A 13,159-nucleotide genomic window follows, 5' to 3' on the forward strand; every position below is an offset into this window, starting at 1 on the left:
TTTCATGATAATACTGTGCATTCTGAATATGCTATGATTTGCTTTAAAATAATAAATAGTCCATTCTTGCATACTATTGCTCCAGCTTTACTTGTATTTTCGATATTGGTATAAATAGAAAGACAATTAATGTCGTTCGAGTCTATTTTCGGATCATTTATATTACGTTTAATCCATATAGTTATTATATGAGACATAGTATCGTAAAATTTGGAAGAATAAAACGTTCGTACAGGATGTACATTTTATAAGAACTCCAACAAATCTGCGTGTGCACCTAAAATACAAACTGATAGTGATTGTTCATAAGTTTATATACATTATCTAATGTCAATCGAAGGTATCAATTCTTTTTCTCCATAAGAGTACTTTTTCATTTATATGTGTTCAAAAATACACGTGTTCAACCGTGAAGCATATGTCACCTACAACGAAAAAGAGTTTTCCTATACTTAATATTTCCTTTATATACCTATGAAAGTCTATTCTTCGCGTAGTATGAAATTATGAATAAATCTGGAATATTGTTCAATCTGAAAAGAAAAATAACTTATTGACATCATTCATTGATACGAGATTCAGAATGTTTGTTTTGTCTTGCAGAGAAAGAAGGCAGCCCTTTCTTTTAATGTGAAATAGAAAGCGAAAATTTGAAAACAGATGTTTTGGAAATTTACTTGCAAATATCGTTTTCAATATCGTGATTTTCTTCCCAATGGTACTGTACTTTCAAATTTTCCAGTATCCCTCTAAAAACAAAAAGTCGAACCTCGTTATCATTAACATAGGCATTACAAGGAAGAGAAGTATTAGAAAGCAGCTCCTTTTTATTATGGATTTCTTTATAATCGTGTAAATAAGAAATTCCGGAAATTTTTTCCTCAAGAATTTAATTCTTGTGTTTTGATTGATAATTATTACGCTGCATACTAACTTTTCGCATACTGTTCGCGTCTAACAATTTCCTAATAATAACTACTTCAAAATTACATATGTTCTTGCACGAATTCAAAAGTACGTATGATACAATTACAATTGATTCTAAAATAATAATTATTTAAAGATATTAAGATACTAATTAAACGTTTCACTATATTTCAAAATCTGGAACAACAAATTTTTATTTATAAAAAATGAAACTGTGGTTATATATTCTTTGTCATGATGCTATTTCTTATTACCATGTCGACATTTTTTAAAATTCATTTTGTTATCTCTACGCAATATGAAAATTCATATACTGCTTAATATTTTTTACATATTATCCATCCACCGCATGATATCTCCTGAAAAATCAAAATATTAATGTTATATTATTACAATGCTTCTTAAATTTCAATTTTTGACAAATTTGAAATCCAATATATTTTGCACATATTATTACAATGCTTCTTAAATTTCAATTTTTGACAAATTTGAAATCCAATATATTTTGCACAATTATTATTTATCAAAAAATTCTAAGTTAGTAACTTTCTTTTCAAATGGCAAATAACATATACTTTGACTTACCTGTAAGTTTTTGTTCCTAATCATCATTTCCTCTTATAGAACATCATTATTGTTCTTATAATTACTACCGGTGTCATAGATATTGTAGTGGCTACAACTGAATTAATAGAAAATGATAAATAACTGTGTATAACACTAACACATAACTGTGTATAACAATGACACATAACTTTTACTTACATATCAGTCGATAAGGGATTACTGTGATATCCTGTTGATGTTTCTTAAGGCACTTGATTAGGTGTGATACGGTATCATTCCTTATGGTATACTGTAGATAAGTATTTTAGAAAATGACAAGAATAAATCTAAATTATTCAGAGGTTCCAGTTTCGGCTTAGACATAAATACAGGACCATTTGCAAAGAAGAAAGGGTGCGTTTCTACAGCCTCGTTATAGTAACCATGAATACCAATCTCTGAATTACTGGTTACTAAACATAAATATCCTATAAAATTTAATATATTTCTTTAATTTTTAATACATACATGAGTTAGTAGTTCTAAATTATGAATCATCCTACCTGTGATATTACACTTTTCCTTATAATATCATCACTCAAGTGAACAACATTAAGATCATGTAAACCATGTCATCCTATCTTACTGTGAAGATACTTAGTTATGTTATCTGACATTATAAAAATATCATCAAATTCAAGTCCTTTTATTCACATCACATGGCCACGACGATCTGGTTCTTCGTTATATAATGTTCTAAAATTTGTCGTACATATAGGATGTACAAACCGTGATATCAAGGTATCAGTTCTTCCTTCCCAAGGGACAGTTTCATTAAAATTCTGATAGAATTAAAAATTAATTATTAATATTCTAACAATCATATATGTTAAATACATTATAGTCAACGATATATACCTGAGCGAATGTAGGGGTGATTCCTTGATAATTATAAATGTCATCAGCCCACATCATGGTGCCACTTCTTTGTACTCCAGCCTCTAGATTAACAGCCTAAACAAACATACAAAATTTTATAGAAGCTGTACAAAATATAGTATATATGCGCAATATTGAAGCGTTCAAGGGGATATGAAGGTAATGTACATCACATACACGTGTACTCTCATGCAACAAAATACAATTAGATTTAATAGTATAAGCTCTTTTATTCATCATAATAGATTGGAAATTTAAGTGTCTTACGAGGGTGAGTAAAAAGTTACCCGCTCTGTCGGTGTAGAATTTATTTTAAGCAATTGTCAAAAAAGACATACATCATTTTTTGACATAATCACTCAATTTCTGTATACACTTTGTCCATTTGCTGAACGACCTTCGTATTTTCTCATTAAAAAATGTTTTGGGCTGAGCTGCGAACCACGAATGCATCGTCGTCTTCACCTTTTCATCAGCTTTTTCGGCATCCATCTCGCACAAACTTTTTAACACCCAAATCTGTCGTGCACTATTGCATAAGCAGAGCCGTGGCTGATTTGCAAATGATTTGCCACATTATCCAGCGTCACTCGTCTATTCCATAGAGCATAAGTTCATGAGCACGTTCAATGTTGTCATCGTGGATGTGGACGGGCGTCCAGCTGTTTTTTCATAACACTTGTGCGATCTTCTTTGAACTTTTGTGCCCATTCAAACACACTTCGTGACAAAACACTTTCTCCATAATGTGCATTAAATCTTTGATAAATATAGGCATCAAACATAACCTCCGACCACAAGAAACGAATCACAGCATCCTGCACTGTTTTCCTGCAAATCACCATTGCAAAGCGCCATTACTCGCGCAACGGTCACAAACGAATTGACGTAACACAATGTAACCTACGCAGCAGCACTGAACAGATATTGACGTCATACGAAGAGTGCAGATGGATCAATACGGTCGACAGAAGTTTTAACTATCTGGAGTGCGGATAAATTTTTACCGAGAGTCGTATAGGAATCTATAATCTGTAAGTACACCTTTGGCTGAATGGAAATTTCTCTTACATATAGTCAAAAATGCAGAAACAGTGTATTGAATTGGAAAGTGATAAAAAATAAGTGAAGTTTCGAGGTTGCATGTGATTGCATGAGTACACAGGACGTTTTTAGCGAATAAAAAATAATTTTGAAAGACACGAGACTTATCTTGTATTTTATGCACTCTCTGTGTCCGAATTTCCAGAAGCTCTCTATCTTATGAAGTGTTTTAGATTAGCCGGAAAATTTTGTATGTACATACAAGAAGTATACGATCTAAGTGGAATATTCCATTATTCTCTTGATACAACAGAAACGAAATTTACAGAACTTCTCAGAAAGTTGGTTTATTATTACCAAATTAATAGAATTAATATACGTTTATCATCTTTACATACCTAAGTTGTGGAGGTTTATCGTGCGTAAAAAATTAGTGTCGTTTCAAAGTTACATTTCGTACATTTTAAGCCTATAATTTGTAACGTACAAAACAATGTAAATTTGAGCTGTTTCTTATCTCCACAATAAGAAAATCCAACTTTACGTTTTTTACACAATGATATTTATGGAACAGTAATATCATATTATTGCATCGCTTGGAGAATGAAGTCAAGGTACGATGTGACCCTAGTGTAAACGCTGGGATACCCAGCTGTGCCGCACTTATAAGCATAAGACACAATACCTATTAAATACGAGGTTAATTCATGTTGTATCAGCAGTGGTCCGCCGCGGTCAGCCTGAAAGGATCGTTAAATTTTTAATCAAAGATACTGAAATATATCGATCGAATTGTATTGAAATTATACTTATATACAGTAATAATCTTCTATTGACTTGTGTATTGAAATGCTCCAATTTATAATGTACATGTTATATGTATTTTGAGCAAAACTAAGATTAGAAGGAAATTAGATTAAATACCATAATGAGGTGTGAGAAGTGGGCAAAACTATTGAATTGTGTTTATCTATTATTTCTAATGTTTAAGACGTCGATTTGATGTTAATTCGAATTGACGTGTCTTCAGATACCGTATAGTTTGTAGTAACTCTGTAACTTAATTACCGTACAAGAATCCTCTCCACCCTGAGCATGTTCGGCGCATATTATACCATCAGTGATATCAGGTGCATTAGGAAATTTGGAATAAGCTATTTTGCATTCGGCGTTCTTAATCACTGGCATTTGTACTTCCATTAATGCATTACGTCGTGGTCGTCCTACGAAGAAAATAAGAAAGATATTTAAGACTGGAACTGTTTAATTTTATTATAAAATTGATATCAATTACTATATCTTAATGCTCCCTATCCAGCAACAAGGGGGTTATAGCCGACAAAGTTGCTCTTTCGTAGGGGCTCTTTCGTACAAATGGGATATACGTACCCTGAAAAATAAAAAAATAAATGAAAATGCAGGAAACGAATGACCAAAAGTATGAGAAAGAATTGTACACGCTTTATGACACAATATATGTGTACAGTAAGAAATTTCAGGATATGATACTTCAGTAATACTCAATAGCATATATATATATATTTGAGGACTTACTCGAAAATGGCACCTCCTCCACCAATCTAAGAATGGCAATATTATGATTGTGTATGCTTTCTATTCCATCCATATGTGCACAATGTGCTGCGGTCAAAACATGCCTAGCCGTTATCAGGGAACCTCCGCACTTCCATAGTGGTTTGTCTGGGTTTCGGGGATTACGAAAACCTAATGCAGCGATCCATGGCCAAGCGCCTAAAATGCAATAGTCATAGTTGTGAATATACATAATTTTTTCTCACATAATGAGTAACAACGATTATTATCTATTCGATATTCGATCATACAGCAGACGATAAGTACATACGTACAAATACTCTGAAATAGAGATTTGATAAAGACAGAAATTAAATTTTTATTCCACTGGAATAGAAATTATTAAATAATTCTATATAATTTCTATTTGAACTATACTGAACTATAAAGTTCAAACGTGTAATTTCTGCCCTAACAGTTTTTGATCTCTATCCATATTATTACTCCTATATCAATTTTTTATTTCAAGCAAAAAGATACTCTTCCTAACATGGAGTAGAAGAAAGAAATAATTCAAGTTAATAAGTAAAGTTACTACCGATAAAATCATAGCATTATTATTTAGTCTAATTGAAATGTACATTGATGTGCTGTTTAATGCCTTTAAAGTTCATTCTTTGCAGTAAATGGCTTATTATTAATCGGAAAGAAAGACATAAAACGTACCAAGTTCAGCTGGTTTACCATCGACCACCCTGGTATGAGAGACGTTGCTAAAACTACAGTATGGTGGTCGCCAAGCCTTATACTTATACACAGTTTTTATTAAAATTTCTCTCTTCTCTTTGTTTGGATCGTCCGGACAGCAAACGATCGTAACATTGCCCTGGTATCTGCACACTGATCGTCTATAAAAATCGGTGGCTGTACGGTACTGTATCTGCCATATTTCTTGCAGAGGTTTACATTTTCTGTAGTCAAGGCACCTGCCTTCTTGATTGTTCGGTGTGGTACATTCTGGATCAAACAATTTTAAAACATTTATACAGTTCAAAGATGCGTAAGAAAGCGACACCGATTACTCAACTTTCGAAGTAAAAAGCCGATCAAGTCCACCGGATTGCCCTACAGACACGTATTAATCCGTAAGAGTTAGTCATCATGTTGATAATAATTATCTAAAGAAACTTTTCACGTGAAAATATAAAATTTTAATTGATTAGATATTGTGTTAGCCATACTTAAGAAAGAAAATGAAAATGAATGAAATGAAAGAAAAGGACTACCTTCAACCTCATTTTTTAAATAAACACTTTGTCAGTTTTGCGGTAAATAACTTCTTAGGAATTCAGGACAGTTTTTAGTGAATCATTTTGTTTCGACCGTTCGCGGAGAGACGCGATCGCGGGATAGCACGTCAACGAGAGTTGTAAGTTCCCGTTACGATTAAATAATCGACACCACGAACTGATCGATCCCCTTATTTCGATTATGATAATAAGGGTAGTTCAATGAAATTCCACAGAATTAACACAAATAAATTAATGTTTATTTCAACAACTTATTAACTAGAAAGATATAAATGGAACAAAAAAAATGTAACTGCGTTTTGGTTGATAAGTAATGCGCGACATACCACATGTGTTGACGGTTCGACTTCTCGAAAAGTTCTGAACGCCTTTCGATTTTTTTCGTTTTTTCTGGAAGGCGACCCCCGCTACGTTCGGATCACGCCACATTCTTTTACGCGAGGTAAAATACGGGCCACGAGTCGACGTTTCTGGAAGTCGCCCTGCTTAATGAACCATGCGCTTGCCACTATAATGTTTGTTTGCCGGGCAGACGCGACGATCCGTCTGCGACATTATAGTGCCGCGATCGATAGTTAAGAATATGACCTATGGTAAGCCGCATGGCGTAACATTCTCCCCCCGTTGAGAGGGTACCGATCAAACTAGCGAGGTGTGGTTGAAGTTCCCATCTTATTTCGTCTCGGTGGCTAGTTGTTCGGGTTTCTCGAGATCGGGTTGAATTGGCAGTGGGACAAGCCTTTTGACGCCCCGATCCAAAATGCTCTTTGCCGTCTGAACTGTAGCTGTCCGGATGACACCATCGGCGCCTGGATGAACCTTGATAACTCGGCCCAGAGGCCAATGCATGGAGGGAACGTTGTCCTCTCTGAGGATGACGATTGTGCCCTTTTGGATGCTGTGTCCACCCTTGCTCCATTTATTGCGGTTGGTTAGCTCGTTCAAATACTCCTTATGCCAGCGGTTCCAAAAATGTTGTTTAAGCTGTTGGATATGCTGCCATTTGGAGAGTCGGTTCGATGGAATGTCCCTGAAATCTCGATCACGTAAGCACATTAATGAATCGCCAATGAGGAAATGTCCGGGAGTGAGGGCTAGGAGATCATTTGGATCGGTGGAGATAGAAGTTAGCGGGCGGGAATTGAGGACTGCTTCTATTTCTATGATAAGAGTATTACGGTGTTAAGCTCATATGTTTCTGTTTCTCCACTCGCGCTGCGCCATAATATCCTTTGATATTTCCGATCCTCTGGTCGTACGAGGAATTGCCGATACATTTTCTCGATGTCGCCAGTGAGTACGTACTGATGAGCGCGGAATCTAATTAATATACAAAATAAATTGTGAATTGAGTCGAGAATATAGGATTTCCCCATTTTCATGATTATCGTGATTTTTGTATAAATATATTTTTTAAGATACTAATAATTAGGTACTTATAAATTAGTATTATCAATTATTTTGCATTTATAATTCCGCCTCTAGTATAAGTGTTAATTGAAAACTAACTTTATGTTTCAAAAAGTACTAGCAAAGTCGTTGAGTAACAAGCCACTGATGCTAACACAAATAGCATTGTCGTAATTAAGTATTTCTAAATATTCATTTTTCATTTTGAACCTGTAGAAACAATTTATTATATATACTATTAGCTAAGTAATTGCATATTTAATTAAGTCGAAATATAAAACTTAGTTATTTTGATAATTTAGAAAATAAAAAACTGACAAACATTTCAATTTAATTTATGGTTGGAACAAAAGACAGTTATTTTTCATTAATTGAAATATTGCAATGCAGAGTACTTTCCAAAATACGCCGAGAGTATTCCTGATGGTGAAACGAGCGTTGCTTCATCGAATGCAGCTAAAGAAAACAACATCTATGTAGTTGGTGGTACGATGCCTGAAATAGAGGGCGATAAATTGTACAATACCTGTACTATTTGGGGTCCCGATGGAACTTTGATAGCAAGACACCGAAAGGTAAGTAATATATTCCTTTATGGCTTTGAAGTTGAAAATATTGGGGTGAAGAAAGTGACTCTATCTAGGAATAATTTAGGAATATACATATGTACATACGTATACTATAACCAATTCTATAATTTACGGTTTATAAAATACGTTATGATACGGGAAACGCCCATTTTTGTTGTAATGTGTTTGTTGTTGTATAAATTTTTCACATACGAAAATACTTATTTTTTCTCCTTTTTAAACATTATTAAATGATAAGATTTTTTAATAAAAGAAAGTGATAAAAACGCTGTCAGTTATTAAATAAAAAATAATTAAAGTTTAGGAGTTGGTAACTTTGATATTAAATTACAAAAGTTGCAGCAATAGAATTAGCTACCACATTTTTATGTTATTAGGTACATCTATTCGACATCGACATTCTTAATAAGATTACTTTTCGAGAGAGTGATTCACTCAGTCCTGGTAACTCCCTAACGACGTTCGATGTGAAGGGCTGCAAAATAGGTATTGGCATTTGCTATGATATTAGATTCGAGGAAATGGCACGCATTTATCGGAACAAAGGTACAGTAACTTAACCGATCAATACTTAACTAGCAAAAAATTAAATATCTTTCTTAAATATATTCTATATAAAATTAATATAATCTGTAACTCTGTATAAAAAGAAGCTTAATTTAAAAAACCAGTATATTTGCTGAAAATGAAACAAATAAAAGAATTAAAAGCACAATAAGAGGACTGTCCCCGCATATTCAGAAATGATGGAATGTGAACCGTGCAACTACGAAGATAATTGGTATTCGGTGGCTTCATATTTCCTGCTTCTCTGGGTTAGGTTGCCAAATGCTGATATATCCAGCGGCATTCAATATGACCACTGGACCATTGCACTGGTCTTTACTTCAGCGTTCCAGAGCGAATGATAATCAATTATACGTTGCCTGCATATCACCGGCTCGTGTTCCTTAAGCAAGTTACGTCGCATGGGGACATACACAGTTGACCAATCCCTGGGGAAAGATTCTTTACGATTTGGAAACTCAAGAGAATATGGCAGTCACCGATATCGGTAATTTACAGCTTAAAATTAAAAGCGAGAGATCCATGATGTAATTAATTTTTAGTCTCGTTAATTTATCGATTTAGCCATCTTCCTCTGTATTTGTTGAATTTATTAGTAAGCATTACTTATTACTTCGTATGTTTCTTTTTTCTATCAGATGTAAAAGTTGTTGAGGAAGTAAGGGCTCAGATACCTACATTTTCTCAGAGACGTACAGATTTGTACGACACTGTCTGTAAGAAGGAGTAACTCTACACTAAAAGAGAAAATGTTTTTTTATAATATTTCTACTACCATATCCTTTTTTTGTGAATTATTACTAATTTCTTATCATTTGTACTAAATGAATGACTCAATTAAGAAAACCAAAACGTTATAAATAATAATCTGTATATCTTGTGTATCAACATGTAATTGGATATTATAATAATATAGGAATGCTATAATAATATAGGATAATAATATAGGAGAATAATAATATAGAAAAAAATACATGCTTTTAAACACCTTTAATATCGATCACATAAATTGTTATAATTCACAATGATTACGCATACATAAAACACCCCTTGATAGTAAAATTTACGATCAGAAGGCAATTACGTATCGTTTAACAACATTTAATTTATAACACCTTTTAAACATTTAGACAGATTAACACATAACACTTCTTATATATAAACATCAATTCGAAGTTATCAGCTTGGAGAAATTGGTCGATTAATACCTGTAGATTGTCTGTCTCGATGAAAGACTTAAAGAGAGCAAAAACATGATAATGCCGCTAATATAATATTCCTTCTTTCTTGTATCTGTCTGCCTCTCAGGTCGTTTTACTAATTACAATAAGTAATTTCGACTTCTTTGCGCTCTCTTTTAACGTATTCGAGACCGAAAGAAATTCATATCAGTCAGTAGGCAAGGGTATAATATACATATTTTATATATAACTTATGTAGTAATGTATATATCATGTTAATTTCATATTTTTTTCAATATAGAATATTGAATATTTCAATATATTATATATATATATATATATAACTGTACATAATACATTATAGAATAACATAGTATATAATTTTATATTTTAAAAATATGAGGCATACTATTTAAGATTGTCATCGATTTAAAATCAAAGTATGAAAAGGATACCCTGGAGAGAGTAAAACACAGAATCATTCCAACTAAACATTCAGATCGTACCGACACCTAGGTATCGTCTTACAATTAAATCTCGGTCTCGAATGGATTAAAATGAAATACATACTTGCAGCTTCAACATCTTCAATATCGAGGAGATTCAAACTTTACAAATAAATGTAAATTGCGATGTAAAACAAAGCGATGTAAAAATGGAAAAAGGAGGAAAGAAGGAACAGGGAAGCAAAGAGAAGAAACGAATTTTTCATTTTCTCTTGCCAGGAATATAAGATGCTAAGTAATCTTCCTAAGTAATCTCCTCCAGCTTTTTCTAGTTTGATCAATAATTATTAGTACATGTTAGGAAAACAAATACAATTTTTGTTCTCAAGCGAGGTATAATTTAAATTTTGTATGTACACAAAAATGTTAAATATCTGTAATAAACATGGTATAATCAATTTTTTTACATAAAATTATATTGTATAGGCTATTGTTATTTAAACATTTTAAATTGGATGAAGAAAAAAAATGACGCAAATAAAACGTAGGACATTTTAATTAAAGAGACTAATATAGAGATTTATCTACTTAACTGTGATTAAATCATCTCCACTTAACGCTCTACCTCTTCTATTAATTATGCTTCGTTAAACTATGATTACAGAGTGTTTCTTCGACCAATCGCGGGGAGACGTAATCGCAAGGAGAGACGTCAACGGGGGTCGTAAATCCCCGTTACGATTATAACAATCGACACCACGAGTTGATCGATCCCCTGATTTCCGTTGAGATAATAAGGGTGATTGAGGTTGTATAACCCTGTGATTCACAGAATTATAAATTATATGTTTCCAGCACTTAGATTACACTGACGGAGAGAAATAAGTAATTAACAACTTGTCGCACGAAGCTAAGATAGATATGTGCGTTAGAGCAGGGCTCTTATAAGTGGATTCAGTGTATTAGTGGACGTAGCACTATGAGATATTTAGGAGAGGAAATGTATGCTCGACAATACCGAGACCGACTCTCGCGTTATGCTTAGACTGCCCCGCTGGGCATTAGCGTATACTTAGTAGTTGACTTTTGAACGATGTAGAAGAAGTGAAGTTGAGTGACGATGCTGTGTCGGAGGAAAGCTAAGGATGGGTGTGTCTAGCGCACGGGACCATCGGATTTGTTGGTGCCGATGTTAGTTAAGAGAGTGAGGGAAACAGGTTTCGCTGTTAATTGGTTAACCGAAGGGTCTTAACCGCCCTCGAGAGAAAGTGGTTAGTGGGAGGAAAGTTGCAGCGCACGTGAGAAAACTAACTTTCCCTTGTCCCGCCGTAGTAGACAATAGTCTTTAGAAATTCTTCGGACACAGATGTTTGTTTGTTTTGAAGGACCTTAGCAGGCAAGTGACTCGGGTTTATGACGGGTGCTTAAGGATATTGAGGGTACGCCGTACGGAAAGGCGGACATCTGGTGTCCGTCTGGCCCGCGGTGTGTGACCTGGGCCAGGCAGAGAGGCCCGGCGTAACACAGAGGATGGGTTTTTTGATAAAATGACATTCTGACAAATATATATAGATCGATATATATAGATATAGATAGACAAATATATAGATTTTTACAACAGTAGTTATGAATGAACAGTAGTTATTGTATCAATTCCGTTCTTCAGAAGCTTCATTTGTGAAAAGACAATTGACCAGAATATGGATTCACTGTAGTTATAGCTATAGGATTTCAATCTAGTTGACAGACTTGCTTTACGTAGAGAATATCTGTCTCTTGTTCTACCTTATCGCGATTCTCTCCTCATCTTATACGCTTTGTCGAGCAAAGTAATATTGGCATATATCTCGGTTCTGGTTACAATCATTAGTTTCCGCCTAAACGGTTAGAATCACATAGCTCGCGCTCTACTCTCGTTTATTCAACATTCAGGCCATATGGTCGCATGCGACGAGTTTTATGTTAATTCCGACCGATTACAATACCTTTCTTTCGTTTACAAGGAACGACGAGACTGGCAGTTGCGTGATTTCCAATGCAAAAGCCGCGATATCTGCACGATAACCTAACCTCAACCGATTTTGTTGTACTATTCTTATGTGGACTTCGTTTGTACCACTTTCGTAACAAAAATAGAATACGTAGAACACAGCATTCCGTTATGCGATATTGTCGATTCCTAACATCCGAAAAATCAGAGATAATTATTTCCCTACAGTTGTACATTTGTGTGAAAAATTACGAACGTAAAGTTGTTTGGTGCATGCACAGTCCTCCCCTCCCCTGCATTTGCGTGGACATGCTAGAAAGATTCACTTTTCCACGGTGAAACTGTATGTATTATAATTTCATTTTTACAAAGGTCGAACATCCTACTATGCATAAATTTAATATTAATATAAGCAGGTTTCGTGTTAAGTATTACATCTGACGTATAAGCACACGTGTGTACGAGCCTTGGTTTTAAATGTCTTATAGTAGACACCGAAAAGATTATTCAATTGGATATCTGACTCAACATCAATATTTTACTAGGAGATAACATGTTAAGAACACGTTGGTGGATGACATGGGAGATGATGAATGAAGACATACTTCTGTGAGATGCATAAAATAGTAGTCAGAACGTATTTTGGCGCTTGGGGACAGCAACAGCTTTTTTTTTT

General features: G+C 34.2%; 1 protein-coding gene across 2 annotated transcripts; it reads left to right on the forward strand.

The window, feature by feature from the left end:
* The first annotated feature begins 3,308 nt into the window (after window positions 1-3,308).
* LOC143304192 (omega-amidase NIT2-A-like) lies at window positions 3,309-12,644 on the forward strand. 2 transcript variants are annotated; one of them, XR_013060889.1, is made up of 5 exons: window positions 3,309-3,446; window positions 8,100-8,284; window positions 8,677-8,845; window positions 9,120-9,353; window positions 11,158-12,644. XR_013060889.1 is itself a non-coding variant. In XM_076626572.1 (4 exons), exons 2-4 carry the CDS (start codon window positions 8,201-8,203, stop codon window positions 9,251-9,253), a joined length of 387 nt encoding a protein of 128 aa, XP_076482687.1. In that variant the 5' UTR covers window positions 3,309-3,446; window positions 8,100-8,200; the 3' UTR covers window positions 9,254-10,969. The 2 variants fall into 2 exon arrangements, 1 of the variants encoding a protein (XP_076482687.1); XM_076626572.1 differs by lacking the exon at window positions 11,158-12,644 and having other exon boundaries at window positions 9,120-10,969.
* Window positions 12,645-13,159: the final 515 nt, after the last annotated feature.

Source organism: Bombus vancouverensis, unplaced genomic scaffold, assembly GCF_051014615.1.
Source record: "Bombus vancouverensis nearcticus unplaced genomic scaffold, iyBomVanc1_principal scaffold0026, whole genome shotgun sequence".
NCBI lineage: Eukaryota > Metazoa > Arthropoda > Insecta > Hymenoptera > Apidae > Bombus > Bombus vancouverensis.

What these genes read in the sequence shown, in the direction of transcription:
- LOC143304192 (XM_076626572.1), top strand. Translation starts at nt 8,201, where the DNA reads ATGCCTGAAATAGAGGGCGATAAATTGTACAATACCTGTACTATTTGG. An exon ending in TGATAGCAAGACACCGAAAG is followed by an intron (nt 8,285 to 8,676) that starts GTAAGTAATATA and finishes TTATGTTATTAG; the next exon opens with GTACATCTATTCGACATCGA. An exon ending in ACGCATTTATCGGAACAAAG is followed by an intron (nt 8,846 to 9,119) that starts GTACAGTAACTT and finishes TCTCTGGGTTAG; the next exon opens with GTTGCCAAATGCTGATATAT.